The sequence below is a fragment of the Trichechus manatus genome, unplaced genomic scaffold (genome assembly GCF_000243295.1).
Source record: "Trichechus manatus latirostris isolate Lorelei unplaced genomic scaffold, TriManLat1.0 scaffold00022, whole genome shotgun sequence".
Taxonomy (NCBI): domain Eukaryota; kingdom Metazoa; phylum Chordata; class Mammalia; order Sirenia; family Trichechidae; genus Trichechus; species Trichechus manatus.
In genome coordinates, this window is record NW_004443958.1 from 8,607,665 (window position 1) to 8,630,170 (window position 22,506).

A 22,506-nucleotide genomic window follows, 5' to 3' on the forward strand; every position below is an offset into this window, starting at 1 on the left:
AAATCAAAACATTAACTACAGAACTCAAACAAATAGAAAGAGAACAGCAAAAAAAGCCCACAGCCACCAGAAGAAAGGAAACAGAGTGACAATGGAGGAGCCTTTGTGGCCCAAGTGGTTCAACAGGTTTCAAGACTTTTAGGAATTGAATGGAGGCTGCATGCCTCCTGGAGACCACAGTAGTCGGGAAAGACTGAAAAGATGAATCATACCTTAAAGAAAACAATGGCCAAAATCTGTCAGGAAACCAACCTTATGTGGCTTCAGGTTCTTTCTGTTGCCCTTCTCAGAATTAAGGTAGCCCCTAGAAGCAGATTCCAGTTGAGTCCGTACAAAATGTTACATCTCAAACCCTGAGACCCTGGGCACTGGAGTCACGCATACTTGCCTGTGACCAGGGAACTAGATAAAGTCAGGTATGTACAAATTCTTTCTATTACTTTAAAGGCTATTAACCATTATGCAGCCAGCAGACTTATGTTTCCCACAGATATCCCACTCCATAACCTGAGTCCTGAAGACTGGGCACTGCTCAAGAACTGGAACGACTGGACCCCCCAGCCAACAACTGCAGGCTCGATGGGAAAGACCTTATGAAGTTCTCCTGGTCACCTACTCCTCGGCCAAATTGAAGGGGTTTTGACCTTAGATATATCACTCCAGACTCAGGCTTGTGTCCTGGTACAAGACTGATCCTCCTCAAATCAACCAGACAGCCCATCCCTGTGACACGAGAAATGGATTGACCAGAGGCAGTGAGTCAAGAGGAGCCCACCACCCCAATCTTTGCTGGTTACATCAACCTGGAAAGACGGAATATGATATTGAACCTATTGATGGACAAAAATTCCTGTTTAAGAGACCAAGAGACTCAGCCAGAGAACACCCATCCATGGGACAAAAATCAAATTAAGCCAGTACAGATCTTCAACTATCCATATATGGGTGAGATCCCCCACCCCAAAGACTTTTGGCCCTGCTTGTTGCTTTAGTGTTACTGCTCTGTTTTCTGTGGTTATATACCATCTCCAAACAGGTCAAGTTATTGCAGACATATATCATAGCCAGGCTGTGCCTGTCTCTTTTCAGGATAACTATTGACTGCCAAGTTTAACCCAACCAGCAACACTCAATGACTGCTTCCAGGCCTTACCTGCTTAGTTCCCTCCTTATGTTAACTCTCCTCATGCTCTGCACCCCCACCCAGGTTTGGAAAGACAACTGTATACTTAACTTTTCCCGCATTGTAGTGCAGGGAGAGAATCTTACCGACTGCTGGATTTGCCACATTACTCCAGGGAGTACAAGAGTCAGCCTCCAGGCTATTCCTGTGTCATATTTCTCACTGGTCCCTGAGCCCCTGGTCCAGGATTGCTGGACTAGCCTGGCAATACTCGCCTCCCTGTATAAAAGGGTCACCTCTACTTTCAATATAACTGAGTACTATAATGCTACTTCCTACCTAAATGAATATAATGTTAAAATGTGTTTGGACCTAGCCTGGCCCACAGATTCAGGGGGCAACCATAACCCCACAGCCCTCCTGGAGTTAGGATGCCAGCTCCAAAACACAACTGGAGGCTGTCAACCCAACTCCTCTCTCCTTTTCTGCTTCAATACCCCAACCTTCAATGACACCGTGCTCACTGGAAGACAGTGGCTGTGCTGGGGTCAGTGCCCATCGTGGTGGGGTTTCAGGCCGTTCCAAAGCCAGGCCTTCTTTCAGGCCTGACATGCATGCACCCAACAACCTTTGCTGCCTTGGAATCAATGCAGTTTAGTTCGTTTGTCAGGCATAACTGTACCAGGGACCCCAGAGTATACCTTTCAGACTTTTGGACTCCTCCCTCATCCTGGTAAGGAATCTGCCCCTTGGTTGGAAGAGGCTAACAAAACACTTCACAACATGGCCCTGGGGCAATCTTTGTGCACTCCCCCAGAGTACACATGGCTGTGTGGAAACTCTCTACCCTCCATAAAGACCCCTAGCCCATTACCTTCCCAATCAGTGTGGGCCATACTTTGCCTGAATCCAGCCCTAGTGTTGGGATAGTGTACCTTAGGACACCTAGCCCCAGGATCTGACTCCCTACAAGTCTTCCACACCCAAATCACAGCACAAGGGGGCCACTGAAAAGGGCCCTGGGACTAATCCTAGCAGGTATTGGTTTTTGCAGTTGGTTTCTGGTCCTTTCTGGGGGTGGGGGTGGGTTGCCTACCATGAAGCCACCATAGAGAACTTAACCTTGACCATAGAGACAATTGCAGAGTCCACTGCGAAATCCATAGAAGCTCAGCAAAAATCCCTCGACTCAAACGTTGTCCTGCATCACCATATAGCCCTGGATTACTTACTGGCAGAACAAGGGGCAGTGCGTGCCCTTGCAAACACTTCTTGCTGCACATACATAAATACTTCAGGTGAAGTAGAGATAAATGTACGAAAGATTTATAATGAAGCCAAATGGTTACATAAGTTCAGTCAGGGCCCAAACCTCACAGATATCTGGAACACTGTAAAACAGATGATACCCTCTATATCCTGGTTCCTTCCTTTCCTAGGACTGCTAATAATCCTTATAATCCTCCTGGTTTTCAGTCCATGTCTTCATGCTTTCAACTGATTTATTGAAAACAGATTAAAGGCTACTGGCCTCTTCGTCTTTTGGGTTCCTCCCCAACATGAAGGGTACATGCCTCTTCAGCCTGTAGATCAGAGGTCTCAGATTCAAACCTATGCCAAAATGTTCATCCAACAGCCCTCTCCCTTCAGCAAGAAGCAGCCATGGGCGGTCATCATCCCCATTCCCATGATTGGCAATGGTACAAGCCATAGGGGGGAGTTGTTAGGGGACCCTAGAGGCTGAAGACACTCAATTAATTAGTACTCTATTGGTTATCAGACCGTGTCTAGTCACTGTCCCCACTGCGTCACTCACTTCCTCTAATTGTTTTGCAGACTCCCTGAAGAGCCCCAGACAGGTCTAACAGGCTCAGAATGGTCAGACATGCGCAGAACAGACAAAGATGACCAACAGATGACCCTGGGCCACCACACATGCTCAGTAACACAAGAGAATTCATGTCAAGAATGAAAAGACTCATGTCAAGGAGCCAAAATCACAGGATATACATCATTGGCAGTAGCCAAGCACATTCCAAAAGCGAAGAGTCCTTTGGCCACTTCTGGGCCAAGTCTTAGCCCCACCTGGTAATAAGTAATCAATAAAAACTATCAATAGTTAGACCTTTCAGATCCTGCCCACAGCCTTCCCCCACCCCTGTATGAATATGCATAAGTATAAAATGTGATTGCTCACTCAAATCAAGGAACTCGATCTGAGGTCGATACCTCCAAGTTGCTGCTTGCTAGCCTGTGAAAGAAACCCTTTCTTCCTCTCAAAACCAACGTCTGAGAGATTGACTTCTTGCACGCTGGGCACGAACCCATTGGTCTGGTTACAATGGCAGCTATTTTTTTTTTTAAACTATGCTGTGGTAACAACAGAGCCTTGGTGGCACAGTGGTTAAGAGCTATGGCTGCTAACCAAAAGGTCAGCGGTTCAAATCCATCAGCCACTCCTTGGAAACCCTATGGGGCAGTTCTGTGTCCTATAGGGTCACTATGAGTTGAAATCGACTCGATGGCAACAGGTTTTGGTTTGGTGGTAACAACAATCCCTAGTATTTCAGGAGTTTAGCACAAGTCTATTCTTGCTCACACAAGAGAGTAGGGCCGCTGTCCTCCACATCTTGGCTCAGTATTCTACATATTTTCTGCCTTGGACACTTCCGTATTTGCAAGTACCTCCATGATTGCTGTGACAAGAGAAGAGAGAACATGGGGAATCATTTCCCCAAGCTTCCTTCAGAAGTGACACACAGTACTTGCTCTCACGTTTCACTGGCCTAAGCAATCACATGATCACATTTAACTTCATAGGTATGGAGAAGTACAATCATCCCATGGACTAGGAAGCAGAAGAGAACCAGAAATAGTGGTGGGAAGCAATAAAAGCTACCTCTTGTGTTTTAACACATTTGATCCCCACAACAACTTAAGAGCGAGTTCACTATTATCCTAATTTTACCAATGAGGAAAATAGAAGCACAAAAAAGTTAAGTTGCTTATTCAAGGTCACACAGCTAGAATTCAAACCTAGGCATTCTGGTTCAAAATATCTACTCTTAACCTCTATTGGTGCTCTTTAAATTTTAATGGTAGAAACATCTGGGGTAGGGATAGTGCTTATTGGAAATGCAGATTCCTGTACCCTGAGGCCTCCCCAACGATTCTGTTTCAGCAGTCTGAGTTGGGAACTAGTATCTGCATTTTTACCAAGCACCTCAGGTGATCCTGATGCTAGTGATCAATGGACAATAGCTTGAGAAACACTATTTTAAGATCATTCCAGTTGCATGGTAAATGTGTTGGGTGGGATAGTAGTGGATGAGAAAACATTAGTTATGCTGATATAATGGTCCAGTGAAAGATGATGGAAGACTGAACTAAGCTAGTGGAATTGCCAAGACTTATACATCAACTGGAAACAGAGATGAGAGGAGGAATTCATCTAGGATGATAACCCAGGTTTCTCGCATAAGCAACCCAGGTGGAAAAGATATATTTATCCCTCTGGGAATTACAGATTTAGGGGCAGAGAAGTTCAATTTAGAAGATAACTGAGTGTGAGATGTTAAATAGAGAAGTTGGAGCTCAGGAGAGAAATCAGGACTAGAGATATAAATTTAGGAGTCATCAGCATGTAGGTACTATTTAAAGACCGTGAGAATGAATGTGATCATCTGGAGAGTTTCCCAACTTCTATCCCTCTTGAATTTTTGTTTTTCACAAACTCTAACCTGATTTTCCTCTTTTCATTTTTTGATTACATATTTTTAAATATATGTCACAACCAAATATTCTCCAAATCACAGCTGCAATGAACTTGTTGTAAAATGTCTACTGCATGCATGCTCGTTCATGTTTTTGCACCTTTGACATATTTTTTATTCCACTTGGAAGGCCCTTCTTCTCTTCCCCACCCTTGCTTAAATTATCTACTTGAACTTATAGTGAACCTTTAAGACTCAGCTTAGGCTGCTTTTCCTGTGTGATGCCTTCTCTGAACCCCACCACGACCGCCTTGACAACCATGAGACCACAGTCCCCTTTTCTAGTTAATTCTTTAATCTCTGTGTTCTCATATTATCTGTATGCTTTCTTTAAGAAGTCTCAGACTGCCCATTGTGTGCTTGGCGTGTTACAAATGCTCGATAAATGCTTGTAGAATATTATTAAGAAGCATCTTCTCCTAGAACAGTTTCATTTATAATCTAAGCCAAATCATATACTCTGGCTATCAAGTGAAGAGTATTCACTAGATATAAGCCAGAAAATTTGGGAGACAGAATTAATGCCTAGGAGCAAATGATTAGCTTCTATAGATAGAAGCTTGTAAATTCACATCCATTAAGTATTCCAGAATGTGATGGAAGTATTTACAGCTTGTCTTCCTATAATTTATTCATTCTTCATCCATCTCTCCATGCATTCAACCATCCATCCATTCATTAAACTTTTAATTAGCATCTGCCATGTGTTCAGCTATGTGTAGGGTTGATGGAGAGGAAAAGATGAACATAATCTTATAGATGCTCCCTAACTTTCTCCCTACGTTGAAGCAAGGAAGGCAGTTTGGACCAGATCATGGAAGATTTTCTATCCCATGCTAAGAGGACTAACGCAACAGGAAGCTAGTAGATGTCTTTATGCACATGAGTAACCTAATCAGGCTTAGGACCCTGGGGCAGAATTTTGACATAGTCTACAAGATGAACTGGTGTGGGGAAAGATACAGGAAGGCAATGGACAGTTCCTGAAGATTTCCTATGTGACAGCTTCTGTTCTGGGCATTTTATGTTAAGTTGATTTTTACAACCAGTTAAAGTAGCTTATTCCCTTTCTACAACTGATGGAATATGTAAGTTCCGTAACATGTCCAAGGTCTCACATACACTGAAGAGGCAAACCAGGGATTCTGACTCTGATTGGTTTGTCCCTATAGCTCATGCCTTTCCCTGTATATCCTATGCTGCCTGTTGCAACAGTTCAGATGTTGAGGGCCTGGACCACAACAGTGAAGTGGGGAAGAAGAGGGGAACCATCTTGGAGAACCGTTGAGGAAGTATTATGGACAGAACTTGACTGATGGGATGTAGGGTGGTGACAGGTGGAAGATAAGGATGGCTCCAAGATTTCAAGCATGGGAGCTTGGGTGAATGGTAACATCACTAAGTGGGATAGAAAGTTGAAGAGGGAGAATGAATGATTTTAGAATGGCATGTTGGTTTTGAGGTTTTTCTACTTTTTTCCAGAGTTAGGTACAACATTAGTAGCAGATAGAGACTTAAAAATGATGAAACTGTGTGGAGTGATTTGGGAAGACTAATTTAGGTGTGACAGCCAGGCAAGGCTTTATCCCTTTAGCCTGCTCCCAAGAAGGGATGTTCAAATGCAAGATGGACGTTTTCAAGGTATGAATCAAAATACTTAGTTTAGAGAAGTAACTTTTCATTGTGGTTTGCTGTGGCATTGTAAACATTGATGTAAAGGATTCATTTGTGCTAGATAAGCTCAGCGTTCAGAGAATTCCTTTGCCAAAAAGTCCTGGTTATTCTATATGCTACTCTTTAGAGTAACTATCATTAACGAAATTTAAGTACATGAATATACTTGCAATAGTCAAATTATTTATCTGACTAATTTGGAAATTTGGCTGACACAAGATAGTTAAATTATTGTTAAATGAAAAATGCAATTTGCCGAACAGTATGTACAATCTGATCCTTTGATTATAATATTTATTATTCTGTTTGTCTATCCATATTGAAAAATTGGGAAGAATAAACTCCAGTTAACTGCGGTTATTTCCTGGGTATGGGATTTGGGGAACTTTGTTTTTAAAGTAAAATGTTAATTTCATTTAAACGTTAACATATTGTTTGAAAAACGTTTTGCAAGAAGCAAGTTCTCTCAGAAACATAAGACTTCATAGGAAATATTACAAAAAAAACCTGAAGAGTAAAATTCTACTTTACAAAAATGATATATTACCTTTCAATATCACCATAATAAGCAATGACATGGAATGAGTGAAGCAAAAGTGAGTCATTGATGTTTATAAAAAGGTTAGGCAGTGATAATTTTAAAAGCAGAATGAAAGGAGCAATAGGCTAAATGCATTGCCAGAGTTAGTGGGACAATTTGCTTGTTTGGTAGCATTTCCAAATGCATCAATGTCAGTAATGGTTCTTTTTTTTTTCTTTTTTCCTCTATGTATCTTACTATGTTATAAAAAACATGCCGGCATGAGTAACCATATTTTGTTGTTTGTTTCTTTATCTTAATTGAATTTTATCTTATACGTTAAAAAACATCCATGACCAATGTCATAAAATTCAACTTTAATAACCTTACTTAAAAGGAAATTTTATAATGAAATCCAGGGAAATAAACATATCTTTTTCAGATTTTAAAACAAATCTCTATGGTAACCAAGCAAAAATAACTTGAGTAAGACAGAAAAGAGAAGTGTAACTGCTGAAAATATTTATCTCCATTTTTCAGTGTCTTGTACTCTGGCCCAAACGCAGTGAATACTGATAAAACTACATCCTAGTTATACTCTAAAAATCATGTAGCAAAATTGTTAACCAGCTCAGGTTTCACTATAAGAAATCATTGTTTGAATGTGCTCAGGCACTGAATATATGTATTAAAGAGAATTTGATTATTCAAAAATTGCTGTTTTCACTTTGGCCTTTCTTATACATGTGCCTACATTATGCCTGTGAACTGGAAAATTCAGAGGCTGAAAGGATTGAACTTCACAAATAAATTCTTTTTACAAAACATTCCAGTTATCAGATTTGGACAGCACAAGTAGCAGCCTTGCTAACTAAATCTCCATTGTCACTGGCTACCTGCTCATGTTCTTGGAGTGTTGCCCACAGGTTCTAGCTCTGATTCCAATCTTGAGTATGTTTTATCAAAGCAGGGGAGAGTCACAGCTCTAGCGACTGGGAGCAACAGAAAGGCTAGAAAAATGGATGCAATTGAAAAGCTGAGTGTGCAAGTGGCAACGATACCTTACGTTCTACAGCCTTGAGGAAGTTTACTTTTCTTCTGAAATATCTGTCTTCCTGTATTTAGGAGTGCTTTCCGAAGGAAATGGATCAATATCTGCAGGGCTAAAGATAGCCTTCAGGGATGAGGAGGAGTAAAAGCAATCATTAACCGAGCAGCTTGGCGGTGTGGAACTAGGCTGGTGGTATGTATTTAGACAGCTGAACAATGACATTTCTGGTTACCAGAAAGAATGTGGCTTGTACACCACTTCTAAACCTTAACGCTTGTGTTTTCAGTTTTTATGCCTATCAAATCAAACCAGGCACTGACTGCAACAAAATCAGGTGTGTCTGGAAGAAATCACCTGCTTTGTTACTCCTTGCTCTCTTTGAAAAGGTACTTGTTGTTGCCATGGAGCTGGCTCCACTCGCGGTGACCCTATGTATAATACACCAAAACATTAACTGGTCCTGCACTATCTTCATGATCACTGACTTGGTCCATTGTTACAGCAATTGTATAGCGTCTTCCAACCTTGGGGGCTCATCTTCCAGCACTACATCAGACACTATTCTGTTGTGAGCCATAGGGTTTTCATTGGCTAATTTTTGGAAGTAGATCGCCAGCCTTTCTTCCTGGTCTTAGTCTGGAAGCCCCGCAGAAATCTGTCCACTATGGATGACCCTGCTGGTATTTGAAATAACCAGTGGCATAGCTTCCAGCATCATAGCAATATGCAAGCCACCACAGTACAGCATACTGACAAAGTGCTTATGGACCTATATTACCTTGGAGTTCTTTCCATACGTTCTTTCCTTAATTGATTTAAGTCTGAATTTTTCATCTTGCTAACTCTGGTGTCATCAAAGAGACGTCATCCGGTTTACAGATGATTTCCTATTGGCCACTGTGTCAGAAGCTACCTAGGTACAGCCAAAACTATTTTCTCTATTTCTTGGGTACAAATTAATTCTCATTTCCCGAGCTCCCTCAGTATGGCTACATGGCATGTTCTCACCAAAGGAATATGTATGTGACTTCTGAGCCAAGGTGGTTAAGAAGTATGTGTCTTCTCTACCTACTTCTTTCTCATTTGTCACCTGAACACAGGACTCCAGGGTCTTATAGGAGGGTGGAGTCATAAGATGGAAGGTGTTTGCTTTCTGGAATGACTTTGTGGAAGGCCTCTGAGTGATCAGGAACACCTGCACTGTATTGTTACATGAACAAGAAATAAACTTGTATTGTGTAAAATAAAAGCCCAGAAATGTGTGTTTGCTACATTGCCATAACTAATATAGCTGCCATCATTCATGTAATAGATGTTTATTATAGACCTACTATGTGCCAGGTAGAGCCTGGTGGCAGAGTGGTTAAGAGCTATAGCTGCTAGCCAAAAGGTCAGCAGTTTGATTCCACCAGCTGCTCCTTGGAAACCCTATGGGGCAATTCACTCTGTCCTACAGAGTTGCTATGAGTCGGAATCGACTTGATGGCAGTGGGTTTGGTTTGGTTTTGGTATGTGGCAGGCACTCTTTTAGTTGCTTCCATGAGCCAGGCACTGTCCTAAGGGTTTGGGATACACAAAAGAAAAGACACATTCTCTGTCCTCAACAAGCTCAACAGATCAATGGAGAAATTTGTTTACAAATAAGCAATTATAACACAATAAGAGAATAGTTACAATGGATGTATGTGCCGGGAACAGACATAGCAAGGGAGAAAAAATATCTAAGGGTCTCTGGGGAAGAAGTGAGATGCGTGAGACATAGTGGAAAAGGAATTGGTAGAGGAGAGCTGGAGGGAGGTGTTCTAAGCATGAGAAAAGGCATGAGGGCAGGTTTTTTTAATAACTACCAATGTTTAAGAGGAACTGGGATGTAAAGTCCGAAAATAGGAGCAGGTGGAGATGAGGATGGAAAGGTGATAATCAGAAAAGTCTTAGAGTGTCTATAGGCCTTTCCTTGTAGGTCTTATGTTGTTGTTGTTATGTGCCGACGAGTTGGTTCCAACTCATAGCAACCCGATAGTGGGTCTTTGTAAGTGTGGATTTTAGGCTAAGTTGGAATTGACTTGATGACAACAGGTTTGGTTTTCTGGTTTGGATAGAGACCCACCAAACTAGTTTGGTTTGGGAGTGATATGATGACACCTCTATGTTAGAAATATCTCCTTGGCTTCAATGTGAGGATGGACTAAAGCATGCCTTAGCTTGGGTAATTCTGAAAGTAGATCATGAAAGAAGGATTTGGGGGAAGGCAGTTTATTTGGGAGGTGATCCAAGGAAGCAGTAGCTAGAGAGCAGGGTGAAACGGGGAAGGAGGAAAAGCCAATGTAAGGGTGCATTCTCAGAGTTGCTGCTGTAGGCAATGGGTGTCTCCCCTTACTAGAATGTAGGCTGTATGATCCCAGGAAACTTTGTTTTGTTCGTGCATGTATCTCCAACCCCTAGAACGGTTTCTAGGACATAAATATTGGTTGAATGAAGGAATGAAATACAGCAGCTGATCCCTTGTTAATGGTGACTGCAGAGTTAGCTGATTAATCACTGCTTCCAAGGTTTAGATGTCTAGCTCAACTTTTCTGAAGAATACACATATTCATATTTCTCCAAGATTTACTGGCTCTGCATATACACCATGCTGGTAACAGTGTATCATAGTTCACTAATAAAAAAGTAACTTGTAGTACTCTTCCACCAAGTTACAAAAATATTTTATTTGGACTTTGTGAATTTGCCAAAAACTAAAAGACAGATGCTTTATATTCAGAATTTCCTCTAAATATTCAGGCCATTTTTAGTCTTGTGATCACTAAAGAAAATGCCAGGTGGCATTGTGATTTCAAAGTGTTGATTCTAAACTATTTAATACAGGTTGATGAGCTGGAGCTCAATAACATCAACCTATAAAACACAGGTGTTCCACCAGAAATAGTATGGTTTCTAGCAGCCACTATTTGCAAGGTTTTAACAGGTATTAACTTTGGAATTAAAGAGTGAGTGCAGTGAAGGCAGAGTTAAGTCTTGAAATACAGGTTTGTTTGAAATCCAAGAGTTTCTCGTGGACCAAATGGCACTGATAGAAATGTGTGTCTCCTTCAGAGGTCCTGCTATGCTGTCTTCACGTGGAAAATATATCTTAAGCCTTCCTGGCAGCCAACCTAATAAAAGTTGGCCCTCTGGGAGTGCTATCTGTTTTACCAGTAGCCGATCTCAGATTTACATTCTTCCAAGGTGAAGCCCCAAGCAGTAGTGATGCTGCAAAACTACTCAACTCCTCTCTTATTTTAGATTTTTTGGGCAGAGTTGGAGAAATAGCATTTTCTCTGCAAGAGCCTGTATTTAAGTTAAAATGAAGCCTTCATGCCTGTCTTGGCAAGATCATACATTCTTAAATAGGGTTCTATCCAATTCAAACTCAGCACTGTGGAGACTGGCAGCAGAATGCCTCCTGGGGCTTCTGGGCTTTGTAGACTCAGACCTTGCTACCTGTTCCATGGGGGAATTTTCAGCCAGGAGAGACCTGGGCATGAAATGTTGTTCTTGGCCATAGAGAAGGCAGGAAAGTAGGAAAACAAATCAGTCAACTGCAGCATAGAAGAGGGACAGGGGGACGTGCATAGTGACAGTGTTTAGACCCAGCATGCAGGGAATTAGCACAAATCAGATTAAAAACTGCATAATTAACATGCATTTAAAAAAAATTTTTTTTTTCCTTCATCTAGGTTAAGCCTTACAAGTATAACAAAATTCTGCTCTTCAATCACTTTTCAAGATGGCAGCATTCCTTCATTACCACCAAATCAAGCTTCTGGGTCAGCACATGGCCCAGTTTATCTAAACAAAGAGAAATTATGTATCATAGTTTTAGTCCTGTGACCAGTGAAGAGGATGCCAGACAGCATCATAATTCATCTTGTTAAATTAGAGTAAGTATTAGCATATGAGAGAAAAGGATGATGGTCTGGGCAAAGATCTACTTTAGAACCTAGTGTTATTGTGGCCAGCTGCTAGGTCCTGATGACCCCAAGATCCTCTATGCCTGGAGATGAGGGCAGGCTCTGGTAACAGTGCCACTATGCCCATTCAGGAGGCACTAGTGAGGTGCTTGCTACTCCAACCTGGGCATGACAAGGGGATGCCACCAGACTTATCGTACAGTATCTCCCATGCGGCCACTCTGCTGGGTCCGGGGGAGTGTGGCCCCTGCTAGCACTCTGGAAGAGGAGCCAGGCTGGCAGGAGGATGTGCTGAACCTATAATTGCAGCTAGTACAGTCTTTTCTCCTATAACATGGCATACGCATTCCTCAAGTCCTTGCATAATGGAATCCTGCACTCCAAAAATAACTGGGCTTGTGGGGAAAATGGAGTTGAGGCAGAAAACTAAAACATGTATAGTCTTGTAAGTCAGTTAAAAAGAAAAAGCCACCATAACCTTAAACATCATGAACTCCTAGTAAATAAAGGAAGACTACACAAAACATAGAACCTTATCTTGCCAAGACATGAAGTTGGGCTGGTAGAGGTGTTTAGAGTGAAGGGTTGTGGCTTTTGACCTATGGGGAATAGGCGGAAGATCATGCTGAATGAAATGGGACATTAAAGGTGGATGGCTGTGGCTTACTGCCCTTTTTTTCTTCCCTCTGAACTTACTTATCCTAGACATCTAGCTCTGTGAACTGCCTTCGCTCATAAAGCAGCTGTCTGTATGGCTCCGAATGAGATTGAATGACACAAAGTGCTCTCATGCTGTGTTAGGCTTGAAGTTGTTATTGTTAACCCAGTTCTCAGGAAAGCAGCTAACACTGGGATGTTAACACAAAGCTCTGCTTTCTTTTAGGGAGTAGACCAGCATTATTTTGTTATTCCAGTGTCAAGGAGACCAACTGAGAGACTTGATGGGACACAGAAAAAGGTGACAGAAGTTTGTAAATACCTTTTGGCAAACCTTCCTCTACTAAGCTGGAAAGAAGAACCTAGATGGGTGGGAGATTAGATCCAAGAGCCACTGAAAGGAAAAGCGAAGATGGGGCGTTTTCCCAGGTTGCAAGGACAGTGATCTAGAACTTGAGAAAATCTGCATTGACGGGCACTTGCTGGCGACTGTAACTGCAGTGTGTCTGTTGTTTGCGTTAAAGGCAACACTGAATAATTAACCAAGTAAGCAGTTTTATTTTTATCATTTATAACACTCAAATCAGATTACATAATAAAACAATTCTATAAAATCATCTATTTTACTGCGGTTTCCTGTTGAAGGACTATCTCTTCCTGATCTTTCTCCACAACTGTCATCACCTGTAACAGGTTACTTGTCAAAATGCAGCAGTTGTTTCACTCCGTCCTGCTGGTTAGGAGAAACCCATTAGGAAGATATTTCAACCATCTCCTTGCTACTTCCAGCAATTTTTGTCCTCCTACAGCCGATAATTTTCAGGTCTGAAAAACAAAATCAACATTGATTTCCTCACGAACTGCTATTTCAATGCCTGATGAAGGAAGATTAATTTTACAATTTAAAATGAAAGGAACTTTTCCCTGAGCAGTATCTACAAACACTATATCTAAGTTTCTTATCACAAAGTGGAACAGTGAAGTGACAATTTCCCAAATCCTTTGAGAGTATAAATGTATATCACTTGTGCTGATCTAGTAACTTCATAAGTTGAGTTTAATTTGTTATATTTTTAAGTGCTATTTCATAAAGCCCTTCTCACAGAAAGGATTGTAAGGATTGTGTAATCTTTAAGAGTTTAAAATTCATACAAAGATACGGATTTATCTTATAGGCACATTTTGAATGAGCAATTTTCTAATTTTTATTATTTCATCATATGCTAAATTTAATTTCCACTATGATACACATAAAAAATAAATGTATAAATACCAGACCTTTTATGTATTTTTTGCACACATTTAACTGGTCTTTTTCTTGTTTACATGTGCATAGGATTAACCACACTTGAAATTTACTTCCAGTAATAAATTAAAACTAAAAATTTTCAGGGAGATGTTAAAGCATAATAATAAAGTGAAGAAAAGGAAAGTACAAAATGCAAGAAAATTTAAAGTTTCTTGTTATCTTTTAAATAGTACATTTGTAGGTATTGGGCTCATATGAAATTTTCTGAAGAAAGTTAGTAACAAATAAACCACGTATTTTTGAAACAGCTGTAAAAATATTTGATAGTTTGAGTTCCCTTAAAAAGTGGATTAACTCTGCTTTCCCCGAAACAACTTATCTAGACCCTTTCTACATTTACAGCGTGTTTTCTTAAACTGACTACTCACAAAATACCAGATAGCCCAGCTGTGAAGACCAACAGTGGCTGAGAAAATGAACTACATGACAGTTATAAATTGTTGATTATTTAACTCTGAGGAACACAGGCACTGAATCTGGGAAAGCAGCCAAATACGCTTCACCTTATCAGCCATCTATAACAATAAGAGAAACTGCAGACTTTTGTCACTGGGTGTTTGAAATCTCTGTCTAAAGGTAAAAACTGCATCCATATTTGGAAATGACAGATATGATAGGCTGAAAGCGACTCCAAAGTATACCCTCTTAACCTTTGGTACATGACTCAATACAATTAAAGCAGTTCCTAGTCAAGAGACAACAGTGCATTTGAAGAAACAATTTATCCTGTCCAGCTGGTTCATATAATTACAAAAGGGTTGGTGGTGATGTGACCAGAAAGAAGTGTACTAAAGTTCCACAAGAAGTCTCTGCAACTCTACTCAAGAAAATTAAAATGTGTTTGGTCATGGTCTAGTTGTTTGCACACCAAAGGTTAATTCATTAAGTATAATACCATCTTATAGTGACATTTAGGAAAACAATCGAAAATGTGTGTAAAGGGTGTAATCTGCCATGTAAAGAAATGTGGATATAGACCTAGAGGCAATAGGACTAATAAAGCTCAAATTTGTTTCAAAGTAACAAAGTAACCAAAATTGGATATATCAGAGTTGCACTAAAGCACAAAAGGTTAAGAAAAATTTCTATTTTAGCTATAGTTATTAAGCAACCTTCAAATAAGCAGCAAAGACCAAAATATGAATTTACCACAATTTATGTATCAATAGTCAATTCCATTTTATGGAGAAACTGATTCCATTCATCTGTTCATTCAAGCATTCAACAAATAGTTATTGAGTCTCAGATCCTGCCGTGGACATCAGGAATGCAGCAGTGAGCACGACAAAGTCCCTGTCTTCAGGGAGTACATTTTCTAATAGGGACATTCATGCGCACACACACACACAAGGGCTCACACACACACATTTTGACCTTTGAATTGAAAGCTAAAAATTTTAAGCTTTCATATATGTGCTTAGGAGAAACGTGGGAGATTAATGAATCTTCAGAGAATTAGCCAGCATAAGACTTTATTTCCTTTTCTAAATTGTGCTAAACTTCATAGTTATTAAATATTCGGTAGCAACAATCTATTTCACAAATAATACTTACCATGTGCAGAAAACTGCCTCAAACAATATAGTTTTAAGAAGTATTATCTTGAATATCAAGCCGTTTCTATAAAAGAATTTAACTTCTGACTTCAGGAAAAAGCTTTTTGGAGATTTTAGTTTTCTTTGTAAAATGGTGGGAAAATACATTTGGTTTGTGAATAAAATGAAACAAACAAAAAAAAAGCACGTGGTTTATGCCACAGCTCAATTGGAGAAATTTATATTATTTGTCCCATTAGGATAATTTATTTTCTAAGAAGAAAAGCATTCAAATTTAAATCATAAATCCATGAAACTGTATATAATTGTAATAAATCTTAAAAATATTTTTTTCCTCCTTAGGTCTTACCTTTTTCCACTCCTGAATAATATTTCTTAATACAATGCTTATTCCAACGGGACATTTAAAAGACTAAAATAAATTTTCGACAGTGAGTTAATCTTAAAAATAAAAGCCCCGTCTGATTAAGCTGTATCAATTCCATCCACGGTATGGATAGAATTATTCAGAATAAGTCATTTGAGGAAATCTGGTGACATTGCATATTTCCTGAATTATACACATCATACAGGTGAGTGAGGCAGAGTAAAGGTGACTTTATACTCACTTCTCTAGGTACTGTACCACCTCCTCATCAGAAACAGTTCAACAGTTCTTTTTGAAAAACAAAATTCATCAGATTGTTTCAAATTTTTTAAATCAAATTATTTATTTTTTTAAATTAAAATGAACAGAAACTGCTGTTGTATTCAATGAGTACTTTAAGTTATAATCTATATTGGCTAAAACTGTAAATAATTTGGTTTTGGTTGTTTAAATAGAGATATTGCTTTTTATTTTAACAATCAGTCCTGATCTGTTCATCTCCAAAAGAACAGTAGAGTTTAGAATGACTAATTTGAGCCAAATTCAACACTGGAAATGTTGAGGTGTCTATGGTTTAAAGCCAATGCTGAGCTGGTTTAAATGAGTGGGAAAGTTGGAAAGTAACCTTGTTCCCCAAGTCCAGCTAAAAACTTCTGATTGAAGAGCAGCAAATTAAGTTAAATCTTGTGGGAAAATGCCACATGACTAGACTAGCATGAAATTATGGAAAATTTTGAAGATGTCTAGATCCCAGCTCCTTATGGGACTTAAAAAGGTAAAAATCCTTCCCTACTATCTTTAATTAAATTAACTCTCTGATCTAAAGCATGCATTTAAAAGGCACAGGTAAAAATATATGTTTTTCAATAGTCTACTAAAACTGAAAATGTGTAGATTTTTTAGGATTAGCAATTTCCATATCAGAGGGCGTGTACTACAATCACTTAAATCCTTGCTCTCTCTTAGAGCTATGGACTGGACATGATGCTCACCAGGTTCCTTTTCCAGTGCTAATATTCCCAGCTTCTGGAAACTGATTTTCCTTTTACAAGCTAGATGGATTACCGATTAAGCTCCTTAAGTCTATTCCCACTTTCAGGAAAGACAATTCCAGGGACAATCATGGTTGTCCTCCTGTCTCCTCACCTTCATCCTTACCACCCTCTCTCCTTTGCAGACATACTTCTAAAAGTCCGCTCTGTGATAAGCATTAAACACCAGGAATGCAGGTTTTCATTATAAACAGCTGTTACCAAGCATTCATTGATACTGAAACTTTCCACACTTAGTTTCTCTACAAAGGCAAAGGTTCTGCTTAAAATAATGCACTACTAAGTTAACAAGTGAGAAGTAAAAAATACGTATTTTTTCGGCTTTGTTTCATGAGTGCTACATCACTCTGGATAATGCAAAGTGATTCAGGTTGAAATTTTCCAAACACTTAGTTTTTCCTAAGAAAAACTCTCCAATAGACTTTTGTAAAAATGAAAATTAAAAAAAAATTAGTTTAAAATTATCAACTTCTATTTTTAGCCTATCATAATGAAAAATTTCCATCACAGTGAGGGCATTTTATATTTCCATGATTACTATGGTTTTGTAATGTGTTGGCAAAACTGTAATAATCATGGAAATAATTATTGATAGTATTAAGGTAAACTGATCATTCGAAAGCTACTATCCTAGGCAGTTGAATTGTGAAGAATGGATAGTACTATTTTCTTTTTCCTTGAAAGAAAAAAGAGAAATGAATTCTAAGTGTTAACTTTACAATTACCATTTCCACATGGCAAACACACATCTACTTTGTATCAAGAAACACAAAACCTCATAACATAGTCTCATACAATTTATGTATCAATGAGATATAAAAATAATAACACACAAGGTATATCCACTGATTTAAGAAGTGAGGTGTGCAGCCAATACTACTCATATGGGAAAATGGCTTCTAGTAATTGAGCTTTAAAAAATATATTTATAGTTTTCCCATGAATATCATGTTTATTCCTTCTCTTCGAAAGGTTTTTACATTGTTTTAAAAATATATATTTCAAATTGTGCCAACTAAAAAACTAGCAAAAAAAAAAAAAACACAAAAAGAAACTAATGCATTCTGAAATTAGGCCTGAGAAAAAGAATATAACCTTTGTAAGAGATTTAAAATTTAAGTGAAATCCCAACAATGATAGCATTTAATAATTATTAAAACAATTTTGTTAACCACCTAAGTTCAAAGTTCAATTTGACAATTGTTACTGTTGCTCAAAAGCCTTTAGCCTCCATTGAAAGCTAATAAACTTACATTTAGCCAAAAGTTAATAACAGTTCCAATTACAAAATGTACATTTTAATATTATAAACATATTTAAGTTTTATTGCTAGGGAAACAAAAACGAAAGCAAGACATTTTGGTGTTTATTTACGGTGCAATCAGGTACATCTATTTCAGTCAAGTCTCTGCAGATTCACAATCAGATCTATCTTTAAATAAATTCAAGTTAGTACATTCCAAAGGAAGATTATATTCTTGGCTTAGCTATGCTGGGTAGAACAAAAACATATTTTAAGTTCCTCCAAAAGGAGATTTCGCTTATAAAGGCAAATCTACCAGTAACGAGAAACGCCATTTTCAACTGGTTGAATTGCATAGTATGTCACATATTCTAATTCCAATTCTAATGTATATAATACTTAATATAGTTGTTCTTGTTAGGTGCCGTCAAGTCGGTTCCAACTCTAAGCGACCCTACGTACAACAGAACGAAACACTGTCCGGTCCTGCGCCATCCTCATAATCACTGTTATGCTTGAGACCATTGTTGTAGCCACTGTGTCAGTCCATCTCACTGAGGGTCTTTCGCTGACCTTCTACCTTACCAAGCATAATGTCCTTCTCTAGGGTCTGGTCCCTCCTGATAACATGTCCAAAGTATGTGAGATGAAGTCTTGTCATTCTCACTTCCAAGGAGCATTCTGGCTGTACTTCTTCCAAGGCAGACTTGTTCATTCTTAGTGGTATATTCAGTATTCTTCACCAACACGATAATTCAAAAGCATCAATTCTTCTTTGGGCTTTATGAACTTCTTTAGAACTTTATGAAATGACAACTAAAATGGCATGGTCCCATAAGATATTCACTAGAAATGAGGCTACTGAAATGTAAATTAACTCAAATTAAATTTCAGTTCCTTAGTCATACTACCAACAGTGCAAATGCTCAAAAGCCACGTGTGGGTCAGTGGCTAATATATTAGCACAGATAAACTTTTTCATCCTTGCAGAAAGTTTACGGGACAAACCTGAATTAAAAAATCATCTATTTCTTACACAACAAGTGTCTGGTTAATCCAAAATCTATTCTTCTGGTCACAAGTATTCCCCAGTAATAAAGACTAACTGGATTTGATGTCTGTTTTAATGTGCAGGGAGAATAAAATGTCAGATTTATGTTAAATGATGAGTACACCTATCCCACGATATTATCCTTAAATTTCAGGAAGCATATACCTACACTACTACTTTTAGAACACAAGCGAACATAAGTTATGTGGCTACTTATGAGCAAAGATCACAACTTTAACAGAGCAGAAAGGAAAGGTGGGGGTCTAATGCATATTCCTGCCATAGGGAAATTTTAAATGAAAAAGAAAGGGCAGGAAAACCCATCCCCAGAGAGTAGTAACTCAAAAAGGCAACAAGAGGCTCTAAGTTTCTCCAAAAATCTCCTTAAAAATACTATAACCCAGAATTCTATATTCAGTGCAAATATCTTTCAAGAATGATATAAAATAAAGCCATTTTCAAATAAAAGAAAAAGAAGAGTTTGTTAGTAGCAGAACTGCACTACAAGAAATGCTAAAGGAAATTCTTTTGGTAATTGACTTTTGTAAAAATAGGATCCCACTATACACACATTTATCAAAAGTACAAAGATATAAATAGAAAAACTGAAATAATAAAAACTAGAAGAGGGATGTAAAGATGTGAGGGTGATCAAGTGTGAGCAAGCTAAATTTACCTTTAGTGCAAATTTCTACCTTTCAGGGTAGGAAGTCAATGTCTAATATTGATAAACCAGGAACGAGCAGTATGAGCATATTCCTTAGAGTTAGGGAAGTTATCTACCAGAAGAATTAAAAATATAAATGGATATAAAGTGTCACCCTTCAGAAGTAGACTTAGGGCTTAGGAATACGGCAGAGAACTAATGTTTTTTTTCCCATTATATAAGCCTTCTGTACTATTTGAGTATTTACATGTATATATATTACCATGCTGCAAATATAAAGGGGAAAATGGATAAAGAATATTATCTTTGGGAAGATTAGCTGCCTTGTGTACGATCAAGCGACAAGGATGTAGGCTCTCTCCATACTTATGTAAATTCTGTAAACATTTCTGAGGACCTATTAGTTGAGGGACAGTGACTCTGTGTATTCCTTCCATCTTCTTTTGATGCTTCCTGTGTTGTTCAATATTTTGCCCACAGAATCCTTCAACATTGCAGCTTGAGTCTTGAATTTTTTCTTCAGTTCAAAATGCGAAGCATGTTCTTCCTTTTGGTTTTCTAACTCCACTCTTTGGACATTTCATTATAATACTTTACTTCATTGACTACGCAAAAGCATTCAACTATGTGGATCATAATAAATTGTGGATAACACTGCAAAAAATGGGAATTCCAGAACATTTAACTGTGCGCATGTGGAACCTGTACATAGACCAAGAGGCAGTCGTTTGTACAGAACAAGGGGATACTACATGATTTAAAATCAGGAAAGCTGTGTGTCAGGGTTGTATCCTTTCATTATACTTATTCAAGCTGTATGCTAAGCAAATAATCCAAGAAGCTGGACTATATGAAGAAGAATGCAGCATCAGGATTGGAGGAAGACTAACAACCTGCTATACGCAGATGACACGACCTTGCTTGCTGGAAGTAAAGAGGACTTGGAAGCACTTACTGATGAACATCAAAGACCACAGCCTTCAGTATGGATTACACCTCAACATAAAGAAAATAAAAATCCTCACAACTGGACCAATAAGCAACATCATGACAAACAGAGAAAAGACTGAAGTTGTCAAACATTTCATCTTACTTGGATCCATAACCAACCCCATGGAAGCAACAGTCAGGAAATCAAATGACATACTACATTGGGCAAATCTGCCACCAACAGACCTCTTTAAAGTGTTAAAAAGCAGAGATGTCACTTTGAGGACTAAGGTGCACCTGACTCAAGCCATGGTATTTTCAGTCGCCTCATACATATGCAAAAGCTGGACAATGAATAAGGAAGATCGAAGAATTGATGCCTTTGAGTTATGGTGTTGATGAAGAATACTGAATATATCATGGACTGCTAGAAGAATAAACAAATCTATTTTGGAAGAAATACAGCCAAAATGCTTCTTAGAAGAGAGGATGGTGAGGCTTTATCTCACATACTTTGGACAGATAATCAGGGGTGACCATTCCCTGGAGAAGGACATCATGCTTAATAAAATAGAGGGTCAGCGAAAAAGAGGAAGACCTTTAACAAAATGGATTGACACAGTGGCTGCAACAAAGGGCTCAAACACAGCAATGGTTGTGAGGATGGCGCAGGACCAGGCACTGTTTTTTTCTGTTGTATACAGGGTTGCTATGAGTTGGAATCGACTGGACAGCACCTAACAACATTACCTGAGGTATTGTTCTATGCATTGAGGATGCAGTGATGATCAAGATGTAGCCCTTGCTCTTGAGAAGCTTAATGTGGTACTCACAGACTTATGCAGCAGGTGTTACATCAGCGTATGTTGGGTACTTAGTGTAGTGTTAATGTTCAGAGAAGACTTCTTTTTTTTAATTTTTTCCCATACAAAAATTTATACATGCATTCTTATGTGAGTCTAATTGCTCTCCCCATACTGTGACAGCACACTCATCCTTTCTACCCTGGTTTGCCATGTCCATTCAACCAGCCCCTACCCCTCTCTGCCTTCCTGTCTCACCTCCGGACAGAAGCTGCCCATTTAGTCTCTTGTATCTTTTTGAGCTAAGAGGCACACTCCTCATGAGTATCCCTTTATGTCCCAGAGTCCAGTCCAATCCCTGTCTGAAGAGTTGGCCCTGGAAACTGTTTCAGTTCTGGGATGACAGAGAATCCAGGGGCGGTGCTTTTCAGGGTTCTTCCTGTCTCAGTCAGACCATTAAGTATGGTCCCCACCTTTCTCCAGTTCCTTCCAGGACTCTCTGTTGTGTTCTCTGTCAGGGCAGTCATTGGTGGTAGCTGGGCACCATCTAGTTCTTCTGGTCTCAGGCTGATGAAGTCTATGTTTTATGTGGCCCTTTCTGTCTCTTGGGCTACTACTTTCCTTGGGTCTTCAGTGTTCTTCATTCTCCTTTACTCCAGGAGGTTGGGACCAATTGATATATCTTAGATGGCTGCTTGCAAGCTTTTAAGACCCCAGATGCCACTCACTAAAGTAGGATGCAGAACATTTTCTTAATAAACTTTGTTATGCCAATTGACC

At 39.0% G+C, this 22,506-nt stretch overlaps 1 protein-coding gene across 1 annotated transcript in view; it reads right to left on the reverse strand.

Annotated features, from left to right (window-relative positions):
- Window positions 1–13,288: 13,288 nt before the first annotated feature.
- MRPL13 (mitochondrial ribosomal protein L13) overlaps window positions 13,289–22,506 on the reverse strand; it is a 35,329-nt gene continuing 26,111 nt past the window's right edge. Inside the window, exon 7 of the mRNA XM_004372977.2 lies at window positions 13,289–13,573. Within this exon, the coding sequence (XP_004373034.1) occupies window positions 13,552–13,573 (22 nt within the window). The 3' untranslated portion in view covers window positions 13,289–13,551. The remainder of the gene's footprint in view (window positions 13,574–22,506) is intronic.